The 20,154-nt window shown below is 39.3% G+C and overlaps 1 protein-coding gene across 1 annotated transcript; it reads left to right on the top strand.

Annotated features, from left to right (window-relative positions):
* Nucleotides 1–974: 974 nt before the first annotated feature.
* Nucleotides 975–18,958, top strand: LOC135462451 (sodium-coupled monocarboxylate transporter 2-like). The gene is made up of 16 exons (XM_064739679.1): nucleotides 975–1,328; nucleotides 2,098–2,166; nucleotides 6,103–6,154; nucleotides 7,970–8,037; nucleotides 9,276–9,356; nucleotides 10,395–10,468; nucleotides 10,693–10,830; nucleotides 11,101–11,236; nucleotides 12,218–12,306; nucleotides 13,262–13,374; nucleotides 14,650–14,720; nucleotides 15,301–15,459; nucleotides 16,406–16,668; nucleotides 17,024–17,124; nucleotides 18,236–18,363; nucleotides 18,788–18,958. Exons 1-16 carry the CDS (start codon nucleotides 975–977, stop codon nucleotides 18,956–18,958), a joined length of 2,067 nt encoding a protein of 688 aa, XP_064595749.1.
* Nucleotides 18,959–20,154: the final 1,196 nt, after the last annotated feature.

Below are 20,154 nucleotides of genomic sequence, written 5' to 3' on the forward strand. Positions count from 1 at the left end.
CTCACGCCTTTTCATGATCGTCCTTTTAGCAACAGATGTATAAGATGTGAAAGATATAAGCACTCCGACCTGGATAATATTTTCACAAACAACAAAATGATCTGGCCCACCTGGCTTCCGAAAAGAAGTTGTATCTGTAACGAAATTCCTAGTCACGCTAAGATGGTAATGTGAACATGCTGCGTCATTTCGGGGTGCCTGTACTTGGACGATTTTTCATCTGTGTCATTATAGAGGGCGCTGTCTTTCTAACAACCTCAGGTAAGACGTAGTCTTAAATCTGCAATACTCAAATTCATTTTCTAGTTCAGGTAAGGTTTCTTTAAAATGATACCCTAACAATATATTTTTTGCTGGAAAACTAAATAAGAGTTAGAAACTGCTTTAAGATAACCTAAATACACTACATTTGATGGGGTTTTTTTAACACAAACATACTCTGCATTTTCAGTGTGCATATAGTTGCATGAATATATACAACGATGTGATAAACGCACATTTCTATAGAACTTCTTAAATCCATCCTCTAGAAACTGTGTTAGAAAGAACGTTGTTTACAGATTTTAATGTCAATAGGTGTTTAATTTCCAATAAAAAGTTACGAAATATATAGTTGCAAACTTTTGAAAGTAGACAAAATATAGTTAATTTGCCCTGTTTTCACCGAAACACTCTAGAATGGCGTAACATCATTTCGTGTTTATTGTTTCAGTCATAGTTTTTCAGTCACTCAGTCATAATGCTTCTCTGATCATTTTTTTTCTAAATGTGTGGGAAGATTTAAACAGTTTTACTGCACAAGCCTATATTAAACACATTACTTCAGTTTTCAATTAAAATAAGATCAACCTATAATGGAGACGCTATTAGTTACAGTTTCGGTGTTTTGGGCAAATGTGGATACCGTTTGAAAAACCGAAATGCTTTCAGCCTACAGTTTGTTTCCTTTCGCTACTGTGGAAGCAGAAACCAAGATGGCGGACTCAGACTACGTCCCAAGAGGCTTCCACTGGGCCGATTATGTCATCTTCGGTGCAACAATCGTAATGTCGTCTGCTATCGGCGTGTTCTTCGCTTGCTCGGGCGGGAAACAGAAAACGACCGCTGAATACCTCCTCGGGAATCGGAAACAGAAAGTAGGCCCGGTTGCCATGTCACTGATTGTATCTTTCGAATCGTCCATTATGATGTTAGGCTTTCCAGCAGAAATGTACGCATACGGCACACACTACTGGATGGGTCTCATTGGGTATTTCTTCTGTTGTCTCATCATCTCCCAGACGTTTGTTCCCCTTCTTCATCCATTGAAACTAACCAGTTCATATGAGGTGAGTTCTTCACAATCGGTTGGCCTGATGTATACAAACGATATGTTTGAAATGAATTTGGCTTCGACCGTATATCTGACAGATGGGCTGTCTGTTCCTAGGAGTGTTAATAATGACCTTTCTGTCTTGCTCTTGCAATAGAGGAATCGCTAGCTCAGAACTTTGAACCTTTAGTTGACATCATCTATCAGGCCATTGTTGTCACCCAGCTCTAGTAGACCCGCCATAGCAAAAAAGAAATATTCTTGAGTACCGCATAAAACACCAATCAAATAAATAAATAAATAACGTAATTTTACACAATCTAGATATCGCTGATCAAAGCAAGCAAATCACGATCACTGAGAAAATCAAAAGAGCCGCCATGTTATCAATTTTATCCAATCAAGGGCGTCCTCTTTCTGCAACTCGGGCACCTGTTTCCGCTGACGTCATCTGGAAACTGTTTTGTCTTTCAGCAATATCAGCGTGGGATACGAGTCTCGCAAAATCGTGTTTTGCTAACGTAGCGTATTACATAGCCTAATAAGAAATTTAGACTCTTTGTTTTACATGTCGGCTGACTTTTATTCTCTGTTCTAGGATTATCCTCAATTTAATTGACTTTCTGGGTTTGTTATTTGTAAACAGGTGCTCAATAAATTAATGTTAAAAAAGTTGTATAACATTTTTGACAAGTCACAAGATACAGATGTAATACTATTTTCTTTAACGAGAAACAATACAGAACTCTAAACCTTCCTTATGCTTCTGTCTTTTTATATTTCAGTATCTTGATATGAGGTTCAACTCCCGTCCTGTCAGACTTGTAGCCTCCGTTCTAGGTGTTATAAATTATGTGAGTATTTTAATAATTATGTTCAGATTATGAAACACTCACTGTTTACTTTACATTGTTTTACATATACTAACATTAAAGAACACACAAGATGGTAAAGCCAGAAAAAAGTTGTGCGAAGGACGAGGGGTTGCATAGCGATAATACGTTATGATGCAAAGCCTCGTAAAAATTCCACAATAAAATTTGACAGACAAGAGTTGTCATGTTAAGCCGCTTACTGTCTATTTCCACACCTCATCTGAAATAACAAAAGTTCTTTTGTTCATTTTTTTCTTTACTGGATTCTTGTTTTACGCCAAACTCAAGAAGTCTTCACACATACGATAGGGAGTGTCGTAGACATCTGCAGATTATGTTGATGGAAGTCAAGCAGTCTTCAGCGAACGTTACATCGCACAAACGGGCCGCACAAGCTGTCGTAGACCTCTTATTGCCGCCAAGGCCTGGAGAATGCACAAATTGCTGTCCAAAGTCAGGTTCTACCACGCATCTCGCAAAGTGGGATATCTTTCACTCGTGTATCATATTTCGTTGCCAGGCGCATGCGCTATTACAGACAACTAGTTCCTGATAACCTGGTTTTATTGAAATTCAAAAGTACAGGGAGAGAAAAAAGTGCAATGTATTCCTGACGATGATTTAATAATGTTGATAGCAAGCGCTATAAAAAGGCACTAGCCCAACGCATGGCATAAAAAAAACTGCAAAACCGCCTGCCGAGAAGTAACAAACTATCTTTACACATATGTAGGCCTACACTCAAAAAATGAATCTCTTAATAATAATAGAACGTCTGTTGTCTGAGTGATGCTAGAATGTATTCTACCATTACAACACAATGATATGTTAAATGTAACACACATAATTTTTTTTTCATTTAACATAAAGATTCCATTGGACTAACGAGGTATTGTTGAATATGACAGAATATTAGGTTAGAACAACAGAGTACATTCCAGCATCACTGAAACAACAGACTTTCTGTAGAACTTAAAAGATTACTTTTTTTAGTGTAACGCCTGTTCTAATGGCGACATTTGGCTCTTATGGACAGTCCGGTTTGACAAGAGTTATTTATGCAAAATCAGGCTGTCGTGTATGAAGACGAATATGTCAGCTGATTTAACGATGACTTATGTAAACTTCACACCGGGACTCGAAGTCTCAGTATTTTCACTGTCCCCTATTAAATATTATTGGACTTTAATTGTGAGACCGTTTGCGCCACCGTCTTACGTCACATTCAAATGATACTCGATGATTGATTTGGATGCTGGATTTAACCAAGTAGACATACTATATCAAAACATATGACCCCAACGCTGCCATATTGGTTTCCGTGACAACTAACTGTATATTGTATACAAAACTATAACCTGATATAAGAGTTGCTAGCATGCATAAATGTGGACAAGGACTATTTATTGAATAGAACAATATGACATCTTATTCTCAAAAGATTACTCTGTGAACTTTTACATAAAGTGTGTTGTTTTAGTGATGCTAGAAGGTATTGTCTTATTATCGCACAATACTGTGTCATATTCAAAATAGCATCCTGTTAGTCAAATAGAATGGTTATGCTGAATTAACAGAATATGTGCGTTATATTATACAGAATAGTCTGCTGCAATAACAGAATAAATTCTAGTTTTACCCAGACAACAAACTTTCTGTTACACTTTACAGAATATTTTTTTTGAGAGTACGTCCGTTGAATATTACTTATCTTTAGCCAATATAGCCAACGAGACTGTAAGTGTCGAAACAAGTGGAAATGTTCGTCCGTGTCTGGTCAGATATCCGAGCTTTTCTTTTTGCCACAGTTGTCCTTCTTTTATAGAATTGGTTATCATCATAAAAATGAGAAATTATTGAGCATACAGCAGTAAAGAAATCAGTGAAATAAAATATATTTATATAAGACACAGTATGAGGTACAAGATTTTCGTAACTGTCGACATGCAGTAAAGCTAAAAAATATTAACAGCACTACAACTAAATTCAGTCAACCCAAAAGGCGTTTATTTATTTATTTTACTACATGAGATGTCACGTCCTCAACGCAAGAGTTGACGGTGGTTCAGATTTCGTTAGTGAAAGAATTGTGAATGCGGCCTGCCGAAACCCCAACACAGTACACATCCTAAAATTATCACCATAAAACAAGTTTCCCTCGTCTCACCTGTCACACTGTCGTCGCTGCTGTCATTTTTTTAATTTATTTATTTGATTGGTGGTTTACGCCCTTCTCAAGAATATTTCTCTTATTCAACGGTGGCCACCATTATGGTGGGAAGAGACCGGGGTAAACCTACGACCATCCGCGGGTTCTTGGCAGACCTTTCCACGTACGGCCGGAGAAAAAGACAGCTGGACTTGAACTCACAGCGACTGCATTGGTGAGAGGCGCTGGCATGCTAACAACTTCGGCCACGGAATCCCCTATCTAATTTTATATGTACATGTATTACATCAGGTTCTGCTGATAGACGAAGCACCGTCCAGGCTAGTTCTTTTGCATTGTTTTAATCTCAGTGTTTATCAAATGTGATGACAACATCATATTGGTGTACTTTATACATACATAGATTTTTTTACATCGTAACTCCATTACGTGAAATGATTTGCACCAAGATGTGTTTCAGATATTCAGGTATTTCTAATCCACAAGGATGAATTCATAGAGAACTATTGGCATAATGCTTCGGCTTAAAATATGTGGACCCTACATGAATAATTCCTCACAGGTTGAAAAAATAAACAACCCAAGAATCTGCATGATCAGGAAAAAACGTTAGTCTCGGAGCGGTGTACTGCGGACACATGAGTAAAACATGATGGAAGGTCTCCTCGGCCTAACACACATTACACAGATCTGAATCGCTCGAAGTTCAATCTTGTTAGGTAGTTCGATCTTGTTAAGTAGTTCGATCTTGTTAAGTAGCTATTTACTGGACAATATTCTGACCTAAGTCGGAAACACAAGATAACTGTTCTTCTGCTAGAATAGGAGAAACGAAGGCAGTTATGAAGCTTTACAACAGGGTTAAAGAAGTTATGAAAACGACTTTTTATGAAGTGTCTCACTAATTTTACCATACTTTAAGTAATAGTGACCTAAATTCATTCAGAGTTGCGGATATGGACAGTTTGGGATCAGACATGGAAGAACTGCTATACTAAAAGACGTCTAATGAGTTACAATTAATATCACTGTTCTAGTTTTTGTACGTAATTCCGCTTAAGCCATGATTCTATCGGCCCGGTACATAAATTATTCTTATTTAACCACGGGGGCCTCCGTGGTTCAGTTGGTTAGCACGCTAGCAAAGCGTAATGACCCAGGAGCCCTTAAAAAAACACCTTAAAAAAGAAGGTTGTAACTGGCAGCCGCCGTATATGTGAAATATTCTTTAGTTATGGTGATAGTGCAACGACTGGTTGACCAGTATGAGTATAATGGCTCGGGCGGGGTGGCTTACTTACGGTTGGGGTCCTCCGTGGTTCAGTTGATTAGCGCGCTAGCAAAGCGTAATGACCCAGGAGCCTCTCACCAATGCGGTCACTGTGAGTTCAAATCCAGCTCATGCTGTCTTAATCTCCGGCCGTACGTAGGCAGGACTGATCAGCAACCTGCGGATGGTCGTGGGTTTCCCCCGGGCTGTGCCCGGTTTCCACCCACCATAATGCTGGCCGCCGTCGTATAAGTGAAATATTCTTAAGTACGGCGTAAAACACCAATCAAAAAAAAAAAAAAAATGCTGGCCGCTGTCGTGTAAGTGAAATACGCATGAGTATGGCGTAAAACACCAATCAAGTAAATAAATAAATTCAACCACGAATAGTTGGAATAAAACCGTAACGGAAGGAAATAGACGAGAGATCGGAATATTTACTCTCTATACTATAGTCTGTTATATTATGTTACAGTCATGGTATATGGGGATTGTTTTGTTTGGTCCGGCTACAGCATTGGAAGCAGGTATGGATGGCTCTTCTCTTTTACACCTTCTTTGTTTTGTTTTAGTATTGATTTTGATAACAGAACGTTGTCTGAAGGGCTAGGAAAGGGACATAATTTTATAATTCTTATTTTTGCGCCGTCGAAAAACGAGAGGGAAAAAACAGTTCTGCTAACACAAGGAAAGTACTTTCCTCGGACTTAACCAACATATCAAAATGTTGATATTCGAAATAATATCTTCTCATTGAAAATTACTTTCTCCCGAGTTAACTCATTTAATTTCTTTATTCTCTTTTTTCCGACGGCCAATAAAAAAACAGAATCTATTTACTAATTTTTTTTCACGGGGAAAATACTTTGTCCCGAGTTAGCTGATTTAATTTCTTTATTCTCTTTTTTTCTGACAGCCAGAAAAAAGAGGATTTATTTTCTTAATATTTTTCAAGGGTGGGAGGGGGGGGGGTGCTAGTGATCCAGTCAAACGTGCCGTTATTTAGAATGCAGCATGCCGGTTGATTCACTGTCGGGGTAAAGTACTTTCCCCAGAGTTAGCTAGCCAATGGCTTGCAATCACCGCTTGTTTTAGGACCGAGAATAGCTTTCATTGTCCTTACGTTATTTTTGTAAGATGGGTATTAACACAGATGAGCTAATTCATATGTATGTTGACTTTGGGCAAGCGAACAAAAACACTGTGGCCATACTGGTCGAAAACCGCGGAATTATAATGAGTGAGAGACACCTTCAGAGCGGCCTGTTGTAACAATTGTTGTTTAAAACACCTGTGATTGGCAGGCTAACTCGAGGATAAGTCTGCTAATTGGGTGGATAATACCGCGACTTAGTGAACCAATTAGCACGCTGCATTCTAAATAACGGCACTTCCGATTGGATCATTAAACACCGCAGAAAGTCCTCCCCCCTGTGATAAAAAAATGAAGTAAATAAATTATCTTTTATTTATTTTTTTTTTGGTCATCGAAAAATAAAGAAACTAAATCAGCTAACTCCGTTCAAAGTACTTTCCTCCAACTTAGTGGCCAATGGGAAACTATTATTTCATATATTAGCATTTTGATTGGTTGGTTAGGTCTTTCTTCTCTTTTTTTTTCGACGGGAAAATGTCGGTTCCGTAGAAAAACAGATTAAAGCAGACGTTCTTATAACTATTTACAACAGAAACTGGGGGTAGGCCCATACATAGGCTTGGATACGTTAAAGTTCAAATTGCATGCAAAAAGAAGCGAGACTTAATAAGTAATGGAGGTCAACACTGGCTGGGACCACAATAGCGGTGAATTGCTTTCGAATGCCAGGGTGTTAGCGATATACAAAAACACTTGTGTTGTATGAACACAAACTTGTGTTCTTTCCAACGAAAGACTTGTGTCATATTTGAACAACTTTATCTTACGCTGAATTAAGAAAAGGTCTTGTGTAGAAAGAATTGAAGACAAGATGTGTTGGATGGTACAAACATTACTTGCATGTTTTTGTTTCATTTCATAACTTACCTCGTTTTGGTTCAACACAAGTTTGTGTTATATCATTTTGTAACCCAAACATGTGTTCTCCACATTTATTTAACACATGTTTGTGTTAGGATAACACATTTCTGTGTTGATTGAATGAAAATAACATTTGTTGTGTTAGATTAAACAAAAAGGTATTTTTTTGTATGCAGCCGATTCGAATGCAGCTCCCTCTGCTTCGATTGCGGTTTTCGGCCAGTTTGTGACAGTTCATGTATGTAGCGAAAATAGAAGGCAAGAAAGAAAATTCTTGGCCCAAACACTGTTTATCATTTAGTCATGCGATCGGTTTTGTTTTCAGTGACGGGTTTTCCGATCGTCTACTCTGTGATACTCGTCACCATTGCAGCTGTATTTTACACCACCATCGTAAGCACAACATAATACTTAAAAGAGAGGTTAAGATACTTCTCCACGGGATACGAGTACGATTTGTGTGCGTGAGTTTAGGCGAACTCGTGTCGCTACAGCGGGGAAATGTTAAGCTACTCGAATTTCACGATTTGTGTTCTGCAAATAAATTATTTATTTATTTGATTGGTCTTTTACGCCGTACTCAAGAGTATTTCACTTATACGACGTCGGCCAGCATTATGATGGGTGGAAATCGGGCCCGGGGGAAACCCACAACCATCCGCAGGTTGCTGACAGACCTTCCCAGGGGCAAATAAATTAGACAAACTCTCCATTTTCATGAAGTCACTGGTGATATATATTAAGAATGGCGCACAGCTGAATAATGTTTACATGTTTACAGCATGGAAAAAGCTTGAAAACTGCGGGACGTACGCTATATGATATATCGCTATCGCACAAGGCTACATGCATAAAATACATACAGTGGAAAAATTACATTTTCTTAGCTTAACTTCCACATGTTGGAAGTAAAATTCAATACTTTCGACAGCCTATTGCTTCATGAGTATGTTGTTTTCACTTTTATTTCACGCTCAATCAGATAAAACCCCCCAATATTGACTCGGAAATGCAGTACGAGTAAGTATCGTTCAGCTCGTAAAAAAAAGAGCAGATCGTGTGACCTAGATTTGCCAAACCTGACGTCGTACACAGATAACTACGAGGTCACTCGTTACTCGTAGGTCGTTTAGGTGTATCTTAACCTCTTTAATATCTACTAAATATCAGCGAATTCATATTATGTAAGGTTTTTCCACCTTGCACCACTGGGAAGACATTTATAAAACCTCTTAAATAATATCGCTTCGGTGGCTTAATGGTTTAAGCGTTCGCCTCGAAGTAGGAAGACCTCTTGATCAAACCCGTCTCGCCCTGCCAAAGGAAGGTACAGTATATGTACACGCACGTAATGGCTCCTCGTCGTCATATGGCTGAAAAACTGTACACTTAAGTCATATTTATCGCAAACGATGTTTACTAGGTTAGAGTGGTGTAATTTTTGAGAAAAGTTAAGAAAAATCGATTGATCCTTCCGTCCCTACTCCCCTCCACCCCCCACCCATCGAAAGGTCGGCAGATTTGACGCCACAATGGGGATTTGCTATATTTGTGTTCTTTGGTCAGTGATCGAAATGCATGCATATAATAGTTCATAAGTGCATTTTGAGTGAATGTTTTCTTTTTATCAGGGAGGGATAAAAGCTGTGATATGGTCAGATGCTCTACAATTCATCATTATGCTGATGGGCATAATGGCCGTCGTCATAGCGGTGAGTAGCACATTTCAAGGTCGACATCAGCATCTATCTGTACCCCTCATATTGTGCAAGGAGGCATCAGAATATATCAGCACTGCTCCTGTAGCATAAGCAGACATCAAAATCTATCTGTGCCACTTCTGTAGCAGAAACATATGTCAGAATCTCTCTGTTTCACTCCTGTAGCATAAGCAGACATCCGAATCTATCAGTATCGCCCCTGTGGCATAAGCAAACATCAGAATCTTTCTGTTTCACTCCTGTGGCGTAAGCAGACATTTGACTCTAACTGTATCACGTCTGTAGCAGAAACTTACGTTGGAATCTCTCTATATCTATCCTCTACTAGGGTAAGCAGACATCCAAATCTATATGTATCACCACTGTAACATAAGCAAACATCAGAATCTCTCTGTATCACTCCTGTAGCGCAAACAGACATCAGAATCTACCTGTACTACATCTGTAGCGTAGTCAGACGTCAGAATCTCTCCGTATCACTCCAGCCGTGTACTCGGGCATCTCTCTGTTCCACATCACTAGTGTAAGCAGAGACCAGACATCAGGATCTACGTCTACCACTCCTGTAGCGTAATCAGACATCAGAATCGCCCCGTATCACTCCTTTAGTTTAAGCAGTCATAAAAAGTCATTAAAAACACCATCAAAAACGTCCACCGTAAGCAGACTTCACAATCCACGTATCTCTTTGCGGTATATAACATGTTGTCACTCTGCATGTCAAGATGTGTGACATTTGAAAACTGACATCTGCGTAAGATCTTTGATATAACTATCTTAAGAAAACATAAAGCGATGATCAATTTTTACATCTTGATTTTCATTCAGAGGAATTATTATACGTTGCTTTAAGGCACAGTATCAAAAAGCATGAGATAAATTGTTACATAAGCAAAGGATAGTTACGGACAGATACGATTTTGAACACAGTGTTATTCCAGCATCTGAAGGAAGGTGGCTAGAATATTGTAAGACATTGGAGGTTTTGCTACAATCGCTTCCATTCTGAACACTCACTTTTTTGCGTAGGGTATAATTGCTGTTGGTGGAGTGGGATCTTTTCTTCATTATCTGGAGAAAGGTGGCCGGATAAAATTATACGAGTAAGTAGATGCCTACATCATTTTGCGTTTATTTTGCCCTGGTCAGTAACTAAGCGAGTTAATCTGTAAATTGGCTCACAAAGTCATAAATTCCTAAATCACAGTTTCCGCCTGCATATGTGTACACAAACATAGCTAAAAACTCTTCCCTTTTTTCAGCTGCTTTACAACATGTGTTAAGCTGCCGTAATTAATTACCTTCATCACTCAATTTTTTGTTACAGTTTCAATCCTGATCCGCGCACGAGGCACACCTTCTGGAACCTCATTGTAGGAGGCTCCATACGGGCGCTTGGGCTGGGAATAAACCAATCGTCTGTTCAGCGTATCTCATCTATGAAGACATTGACCGGAGCTAAAGTGTAAGTCAGGATGGCCGATATACACTTTAAGTTTTATTCTAGTGCTGTCTCACTGAATGGCCGTACAGAATACACCAGATATGACACCTTTCTAAGAAACAGTAACCTGAAACTGGCATTTGAAAAAAGGCAAAAAATACTGGCTACCGTCATATACAATTTATGCCACGTGAAATATATCGGTGTCAAATAAGAATTTTTACATGTAGACCCTAAATGGAGTGGATAAATCAATCACTCAATCAATTAATCTTGTTCATGTACCCACAGGGTGATGTTGTTGACGTTTCCTGGGTTCTTCTTGTTCTCTTCTTTGGCGTACTTAGAGGGACTCATCGCCTACTCGTATTTCGCCCACACCCACTGCGATCCCCTCGGGGCCAAACTAGTGACTAACCCAAATCAGGTTAGCTGTACATGTATATATTGCATGATTAAATCTGTCATTTTGCAAAAACGTTTTAAGCGTTAAACGTTTACTTTACACATCCATTATTTATTGGATGTTTGACATCCGGGTCCATGCTAGTAATAAATATTATGAATATTTAGACACATGCAGTTACATGTTACACAGTTACAATATGACAAAATGACAGCAGGCCTTGTTCCACAGGCTGCCTGTGGTCATTTGCCAATTATCACACTGTCGTCAGTGTTCTTGTTTAACCCTTCGTAGTAGTCTTTCATATTGCAAACGTTTATGCTAATCTGACATCGGATATTCTCAACTATGCACGGTCTTTCAGCACCCTGCAGGTGGTCATGGGTTTCCCCCACGCTCGGTTCCTTACTTGCCATCGGTAAATCGTCTCAGTGAGGTAGCACTAGATAAAAGAGCGGTGGAAATATGTCCTGCAACAAGGAGGTACACGTTCATGCTCTCTAGGGGCTCTTTCGTCGTCATATTACTGAAAAATTGCTAAGTACGACGTTAAACGTCAAGCACTCACTCACTCACTCATGAAAGGCAAAAGCTTTGAAACGAAAGGGACTGTTTAGCTGAATGCATTTAGCTGACTGATTTATGAAAGAGCGGTGGAAATCCGTCCTGCAACAAGGAGGTACACGTTCATGCTCTCTAAGGGCTCTTTCGTCGTCATATTACTGAAAAATTGTTAAGTACGACGTTAAACGTCAAACACTTACTCAATCACTCATAAAAGGCAAAAGCTTTGAAACGAGAGTGACTGTTTAGCTGAATGCATTTAGCCGACTGATTTAATAAAGTCTCATCAATAAAGCCCCATTATGTAGAATGAAACACTGTTTTAAGATCATATATGTCTTGATGTCATATAACATGTTACTGACTCCAAATTTGAGTTACCTTCCCTTTCTGATTTTAGAAATAATTAATTTGACATTTTTTTTGTTTTCTTTCCAGATTCTGCCTTACTTTGTGATGGAATTGTTTAGAAAACAGCCGGGTTTGCCGGGACTTTTCTTAGCGTCATTGTTCAGCGCGTCTCTAAGGTAAGAATGTGTACGATTAATGAGTCATGCGCCCTCAAACATTACTCAAACATGGCGGAGTGTGAATGCTGTGCGCAGACTTTGAATAAGATTCTACACAATTCATTCTATTTCTCAATCGATAGTGTCTATGGTAAAATGGTTAGAACGCCGGGAAACCTGACATCAAACCTGTGTTGGATCCTTCCAGGGGTGTTTGGTGCTCAACACTGAGAGGTCAGAGCAGGGAAGTAGGACTTGTTGGCCCAGTGTTAGTGCAATATAACTGAGGCGTGCTGTCATGTGGTGTTTTCGGCATGATATTCCAGTAGCGGCAACATGGACTCGCCTTGTCACAAGAACACAAAGTATATATCCACACACCTAATGACTTGTCGTCAAATGACTGAAAAATTGTTAAATATAAGCGTCATGTCCGACATTCGTATACCATTTGTAGTCCGTAAAGGGCGTTCCAAGTCGATAATCGCAAGATCCATATCCAAAACAACGTTTAACACTAACTCCGAAAGACAAAGGTATGTAAGAAATTATACCAATAAGAAATACGCAGCAAATGTTCTCAGCCAGTGAATGGAATCAGTATGCAAATCGCGTAGTGTATAGGTTGTCCGTAATCAATATACGTCTCTCAGCTGCGCTCTGATTACAACTGTACATATATCCCACGTGGCTATCAAATTCAACGCGATGAATATACAGTCGCTGCTCCGTGTTAAGCGGAATTCGACACAGTTGTAAGGCAAAAGTGCCAGATTACTTACAAGAAAACTTACAGATGTAACATTAAAGAAACTAAGAGCGAATGTTTTAGAGTGTTGGAGTATTCTTAACACAGAAGGCCGGCTGCCATGTATTGCATATAAAACGATAATAGATTACGTACATATCCGATGAAGGAAATGGCATTCTCTTGTACAATAATTGACCTAAACACAGCTTTCGCTGTTTTCAGCACACTTTCTTCCGGATTCAGCGCCATGTCTGCCATTCTCTGGAGCGACTTTCTAAAACCTTGCTTTCCTAAGGTCTCCGAGCTGACAGCGACGCTGATAACAAAAAGCACAGGTATATCCGTATCTGAAATGAAAGCGTAATTGGCAAAACTTAATATTGGAATGTAATATTTGTTTGTCCTGCCCTTACCGTTATCCCAGCGCCAATAACTCATTTATTCACTGATTTTTCACAGCTGAAATCATGGTGCTCGGATGCGAGTAATAAACTACTATTTAAGGATTTACACGAACAATTAGAAGCAAAATAAGCTAACTAAGGTAATGTGACAAAGGGCCGTATTTTACCGGTTATGCGGAACTATTTGCCAGCTATCACACTCTCGTCGCTGTTCTGGTTTTACTGCCCTGTGCTGTAAGTGTTTTGTTACATGTATATTAAACAATAAAAAGACAAGCTGTAATACTTCGGCGATAGTAGTTTTTACATTACTGTAAGCTACATTACAGCCATATGGTTAAAAGTGTTCGCCGTCATATAAGTCAAAACGTCTTAAGCACGGTGTCAATCACCAATTGGCTAATGAATGAATTAGTATGCAAGATCACTTTTAACATTAAGGAAATAACTGAGAGGCAGTGGGCACTGTCGTTTTGTCAGTCACAAGGATAACTTCTTCTCAGAGGATCAGCCATTTTCAAAAATAACGTTTTTTTTCTAACAATATACCTGTACTGGATGAAGGCTTCCGACTTCCATAAAGCTGACCATCGTATAAGTTAAAAATTCTTGAGTATTTTCAGAAGTCCATGACCTAGAAGAATGCAAACATTTATTTAGCTTGTCTTCACGGTATTTTACACTTTTCTTGGATCTTTAGCACATTATGTGATCTATCTGTGCAGCCATGTATTTTTCTTTCTCTCTGATGCACGGGAAACGTTTGAGAAACGGCTGATTCTGGACCAAACACGGATGTGTTGAAATAGACTTAAGAAAAATTACAACGGAATGTTTGTAAAAGGACAACAGTGATAGCAATTGTTTTATAGTTGCGTGGAAATATAAAAATAGTCACTGGGTTCTTAACTGCATAGCAACAATGATCAACGAAATCGCAGTTTTTTCATAAGGAGTATCGGTTTCAAAGTGTGGCCAATTCTTGTATCAGGCGTTTATATTAAGATTTCCCATGATGCAGTTCACAATTTCCACCCAAGAGGTTGGCATATTTCTCCACCAGTTAGCGTGCTATGGTGACGAGCTATAGGGATGTTGCATACTTTTAGGAAATGGACTTCTGCCATTGTGTTAATCGGCTATCGAGTAAATCAAATGGACATAGCTTAGGTTTAGATTTTTCTTGAATATGTTTGTCGTTTGCAGTGCTATTTCTGGGCTGTCTGGCTATTGGAATAGCATTCCTTGTCATGCAGATTGGAGGGCCTTTAAATCAGGTAAAACTGACACGTTACCTTTTCAGGCCTGGTTTCTTCCCTATATGTATACATACTATATAGCGTGTCGACTATCATAAAAGAAAGGGGCCAGCGTGCACAGCGTGCTGACGCACCACGATCACCCAGGAACCTCTGACCAATGTGGTCGCTCTGAGTTCAAGTCCAGCTCACGTTTTGTCCAGTTCTATCCGGAAAAGTCTGGTAACAACTGGTCGTGAATTTCTCACGAACCCTATCCGGTTTCCTGCACCACCCCACCCCACCCCCACCCACCATTCCTATAACGTCCGGCGTTGCAAAGTGAATTATTACTGATTACAGTGGAGACCAGCAAATCAAAAAAGTAAATAAATTCATAAACCATATCAGCAAAATGTTCTTGAGTTCCTTGAACATGAATTAAATGTAGAACCCTTTTCCCCGGTGGTTAAATTCCCGTTAGAGAGAAGCCTTATATTCATCCATAAGGTGAAACAACAAGGCTATAGGGCTCTGGACTAGAGAGAGCACAATGGGACCAACTAAGGTTACGTACTTGTATAATGTATGTATGGTTTTATTTTTCTGTGTTAAACAGATTTCTGGGACAATTCTTGGATCGATGGGTGGACCACTAACTGGCCTCTTTGTCCTCGGAGCACTTTTCCCATCAGCAACAGCTAAGGTCGTTCTTTTGTCGTTGTTGTTGTTGTTACAACCAGATAATTTGGAAGAATATTTTAGTTGTACGGTGGCGGTCAGTATAATATTGGTGGAAGGAAGAGGACTACGTAACGACAAGAAGTCATTAGTTGTGTACATATACTGTCTTCTTGTGGCAAGGTGAGCCCATGCCGCCAAAGCGATGCCACCACTGCCGTGTCATGCAGAAGACGACAGCCGTGAAAACCTCACCCAGTTATAATACACACTTGCACTTTGCCAAGCAGTTCTGTTTCAGTGCTCTATCCGCTCGGTGTTTAGCCCAAAACGAGGCTTGGTTAAAAACAGGGGCGTTGTCTAACACGCTTTGAGCGATGATAAAGAATTGAATATAAAGCATACAACGATCAGTATACATTTGTCTTGTTTGCCCCCACCTTTGTAGGTACCCATAAAGAATCACGTTTTTTACTTATGCGCGTATCAATTAGTCTATTTTATAGCTCTAAAATCCGGGTGTCTTGACTTCTACAGCCTTGATTGTGGCGCGCGTGCCTGTTTCTTTCAGCTGGGCTAACATGAATGGGTTGGCAGCTGGTAATTGGGGTTCTGTCGAATCTCGCGCATTTGTAATGTTTTTTCAGTTCAACACCAAACAGTGCTGCAGTTCCGCAGTACAACTTTCGAGAACAGGTTATTGTTTCTGGTTGTGAAGAAGGTAGATATATAAAGGGTCGTTGTTCTAATATAATTTGAAACTATTTTGACCTGATATGTGATGGAATTGTGTATTGGGGGAGACCATAGTAGAGACTTATAACCGTTGTTTACCTCTTTGTTGGAGTCAATTCTGACACTTCCTCTGTTGAAAAAAAAAACATGCGCTGGTATACGATATTAATCCAAGACGACTACAAACAAAACAAAAAAAATACCCTATGCAAAAGTGTGTTATTGGTATATAATGCATCAATTTCAATGTAATCCAAACTACACTGTCACTTAAAGGGTATCCAACTTGTATTAAATGATTATTCCAGGGAGCCATCTCCGGGTCCATTGGTGCTTTCGCTTTGGTTTTCTGGATTGCTATGGGTTCCAGTTTTTCACCGCTGACTGTCAAGACCCCATACCTTCCTGCTGCGCCGATTGACCAATGTCCCGGTTATAACAACTCTGCAGGCAATCTAACAATGGCTGCCTGGAATGCCAGCGACTATATGTCCACGGGAGTGCCCGTAGCGGAGAATGACATATCCGTGGAACTGCCTGAAAAGATATACAGGGAATACTCAGGCATTGAGTAAGTATGATATGGCATGTGTGCTGGACGGGAATATGAGGTCCTTAGTATTTCTCTTAAGCATAGAGAATGTATCTAACTCAAAGAAAGGTATAGAGAATGCATTAAAAATTTACAAGACCGGGTGTTGGTTTCCGGTTGAAATTGCCCTGTCGAAATATGATGTTATATGCAGGCTTTTAGGAGGCTATATACCAGTCGTCAGCATCGTGATTTGCACACCAGGACAACTATTGACTCCCATGAAAAGTGTTTAAATTTTTTATCCAAGGTGTTAACTGAGATTACCATAAACGTATGTTGACATGAATCCAATTTACGTCATTCTAATGTAGCTTTCTATTTCTGATTCCAGCTCCTTCCTGTCCTACCTTTACTCACTCTCCTACATGTGGTACTCTCTAATAGGGATGATTTTGACAGTGGCGTTTGGTCTGATTGTTAGCCATGCAACAGGTGAGGGAGAATCGTTTCCAAGAAGTTCTTTACATGTCAAATGTCCGATCGACCATAACTAATGTGTAGATTTACTTGTAGGAAACATAAAGTGATGAGGCTAAAATCGCTCTACTGTATCCATTTTTGCGTAACTTCCTGTACGTAAAGTTGATTTATCAGATGTATTTGGCAAATGGCAGAGTAGATGAAAAATTATTACAGTGCGGCGCAAGTTCTGTATAATATTTAGTTTACTGTATTTTGTCCCACAAAATTTGTCCATCTTTGATTCGCTAAAGCGTAGTTCTCATGTGATATCACACCCTTCGGTCCAGAATTGGATGGTTCAATTTAAAAAGCAGATAATATATTTTGAGTTAGGAAGAGCGGTGGAATCACACTTAAACTTTAGTTTTTGACGTGGTTGGTAACTTAATGACTTAAAAGATAGACCTTTAATGAAAAAATCTTCCTGTACCATGAATTGGGTGATGTTAAAGCAGCAGAAAGCCCAATATCGCGGTAATCGTACCACTCATATATGCACATCAGCTTAAAAGGCAAAACGGTGTTCGGGTGGCAAGCGGAAACAGTTAATACTTGGGGTTATAGAAATAACTCACACCTGACCGGATAACACTAATAACATGGCGGCGCATTCGATTGTCTCAATATGCGCGATTTAGTTTACTTTGAACAGCGATATCTCGGTTGTGCAACATTACACACACAATAAAAAAATTATTTTAAGGTATCCACGTTGATACGTCCCTTATGGTACTGGTGGTTTTCTTCATAGGACTCTGGTTCGTATCAGTAAAAATCATAGAATATGGCGTAACACAACAATCCAATACATAAATATATGTATAATGAGGGTGAGTTTTTTTTTTAAACAAGACGTTGTAAGGGAAGAAGATCGCGGTTAAAATTTAAAAAAAAGGCGATTAATGGAGATCAAAGAAAAAAGAGGCACATGAAGGTGAAACAACCTCACGAAGAAATGTATATCGATAAGCATATTTATGGAAACAAGTAAATATTGTACATGTTATAGTTGTTATATTATTATAGCCAGCCTCCCTCAGGGCAATCCCGTATGTCCTTTGACACATTTTCATTCCTACAGGTGCCAACCCGCCAGGAACAATTGATCCGAAGTATATCATACCAATATTCGACCAGCTTTTCTGCTATTTACCAAGTTCTGTCCGGGATAAACTTCGATACGGCAAAGACTTTATACCAAAAGATGAGGTAAAATACAGAAGGCTTAAGCTCCCCCCACGATCCTTGGATTCTTGCCGTAATGGTAGATTTCAGTATTATTTCACGCCTATCAAAGCAGCTGAATATCCCGTATTTGTTAATTTATTTATTTATTTGATTGGTGTTTTACGCCGTGCTCAAGAATATTTCATTTATATGACGGCGGCCAGCATTACGGTTAGATGAAAGTCGGTAGAGCCCGGAGGAAACCCCGTAATTGTTTTTGGGCTTTAGAAAAATGGGAGAAGATCAAAATTTTGCTGCCACTGTTTTAATCAACAAGAGCTGATAAATTTTCCTGTGTTTGTTGGAGGAGGTAGAGGAATTTGATCTAATTTTTTAAAAATGTGTTTGCGTTTGCTACATGACGTAAAAGAAGAACCGATTAAAACTCTTGTCCCCTTTGTTGTAGGACGTGAAGGAAGAGGAGTTGATTAAAGTCACTGATGACGGAGATATGTATCTTATAGTGGAGCCCGAGCCGGTCGTGGAAACAGACTTACCTAACGACACCAAATCCTTAGTGGATGAACAGAGATCTGCACTCCTGGAGCAAAGGATTATTAATGGCAAAATAGAATAAAGGTTTTCCCATGCCTCATGCTTATATACAAACATGTTGTCCAGCTGTCTTAAAGGGATAAGGAATTGACGCTAATTGGCTGGCAGTAGAGATAGGGTTTCCTGGGTAAAATTTTGCAGCCACGGTCTGACTTAAATCAATGTACCATACATAGAATTCAGTTCAGGCAAGTCATACCCTGGACCTGTCTGTTTCTCAAATAAGCCAGTCAGAATCGATCCTGTATCCCTTTAAACGCAATTTATATATACCTTACATTTCGTTCAGAAAGTAATTGTCACATTTTAAACCGCCATCTTGTCGAGATGTTTTCTAAAATGCCACCCGTAGTCATCTATCTATCTATCTATCTATCTATCTATATATATATATATATATATATATATATATATATATATATATATATATATATATATATATATCGTCAAAGTTGCACAGAGCATGGGCCTGTATGGTTATATTCAACGAAAACATAATCTTCACAGTACATGTATGGTATCTTGTACATACACTGCTTTAAACACTCGCTTCACATCACGCTCACTAATACAGAATTTTGATCTTAGACATACTTTAATAAAATAGAGTGGATAAGTACGACGTATCAGTAGAAGGTTTTAAATATTGTTTTCTTACCGTGAAGCCGTATGGCTTAGCACTGTTGAAGAGTTTCATACAAATTTGCCAATGCATGGTGTGAGTGATGTAAAGTAAAGGTAGAGGTAGCCTCAGGAGTATGTACTCGAAAATTGCATTCGTTCAAGCCTGCATTACGAGAAGTGTCCAAAACAGTTGTCTCCTGGAGACTGGATGAAACCTGCACTACGAGGAGTATGGAACTGTGGCCCAAACTTACAGTTGTCTCTGGACCGTGTATCTGTACTACGAGATGTATGAAACTGTGTCAAAAACTCGCAGTTGTCTCATGGACAGTGGAGGAAACCGGCACTAGGAGGAATCTGGAACTGTGTCCAAAGGTGCAGATGTCTGTTAGACATTGCATGGAACCTGCACCACGAGGAGTATGGAACTGTTTCCAAGACTCGAAGTTGTCTCGTGAATAGTGGGTGAAACCTGTAATGAATCTGAAACTCTGTCTAAAACTCTAGAATCCACACATTCCCTGTCCAAGACCTGGTTTGATCCCGCACCAGATGTGTCACCAATGCATGGTAATAATAAAAACTTTAACAACG

The sequence above is a fragment of the Liolophura sinensis genome, chromosome 2 (assembly GCF_032854445.1).
Source record: "Liolophura sinensis isolate JHLJ2023 chromosome 2, CUHK_Ljap_v2, whole genome shotgun sequence".
In the NCBI taxonomy this organism is placed as follows: Eukaryota; Metazoa; Mollusca; class Polyplacophora; order Chitonida; family Chitonidae; genus Liolophura; species Liolophura sinensis.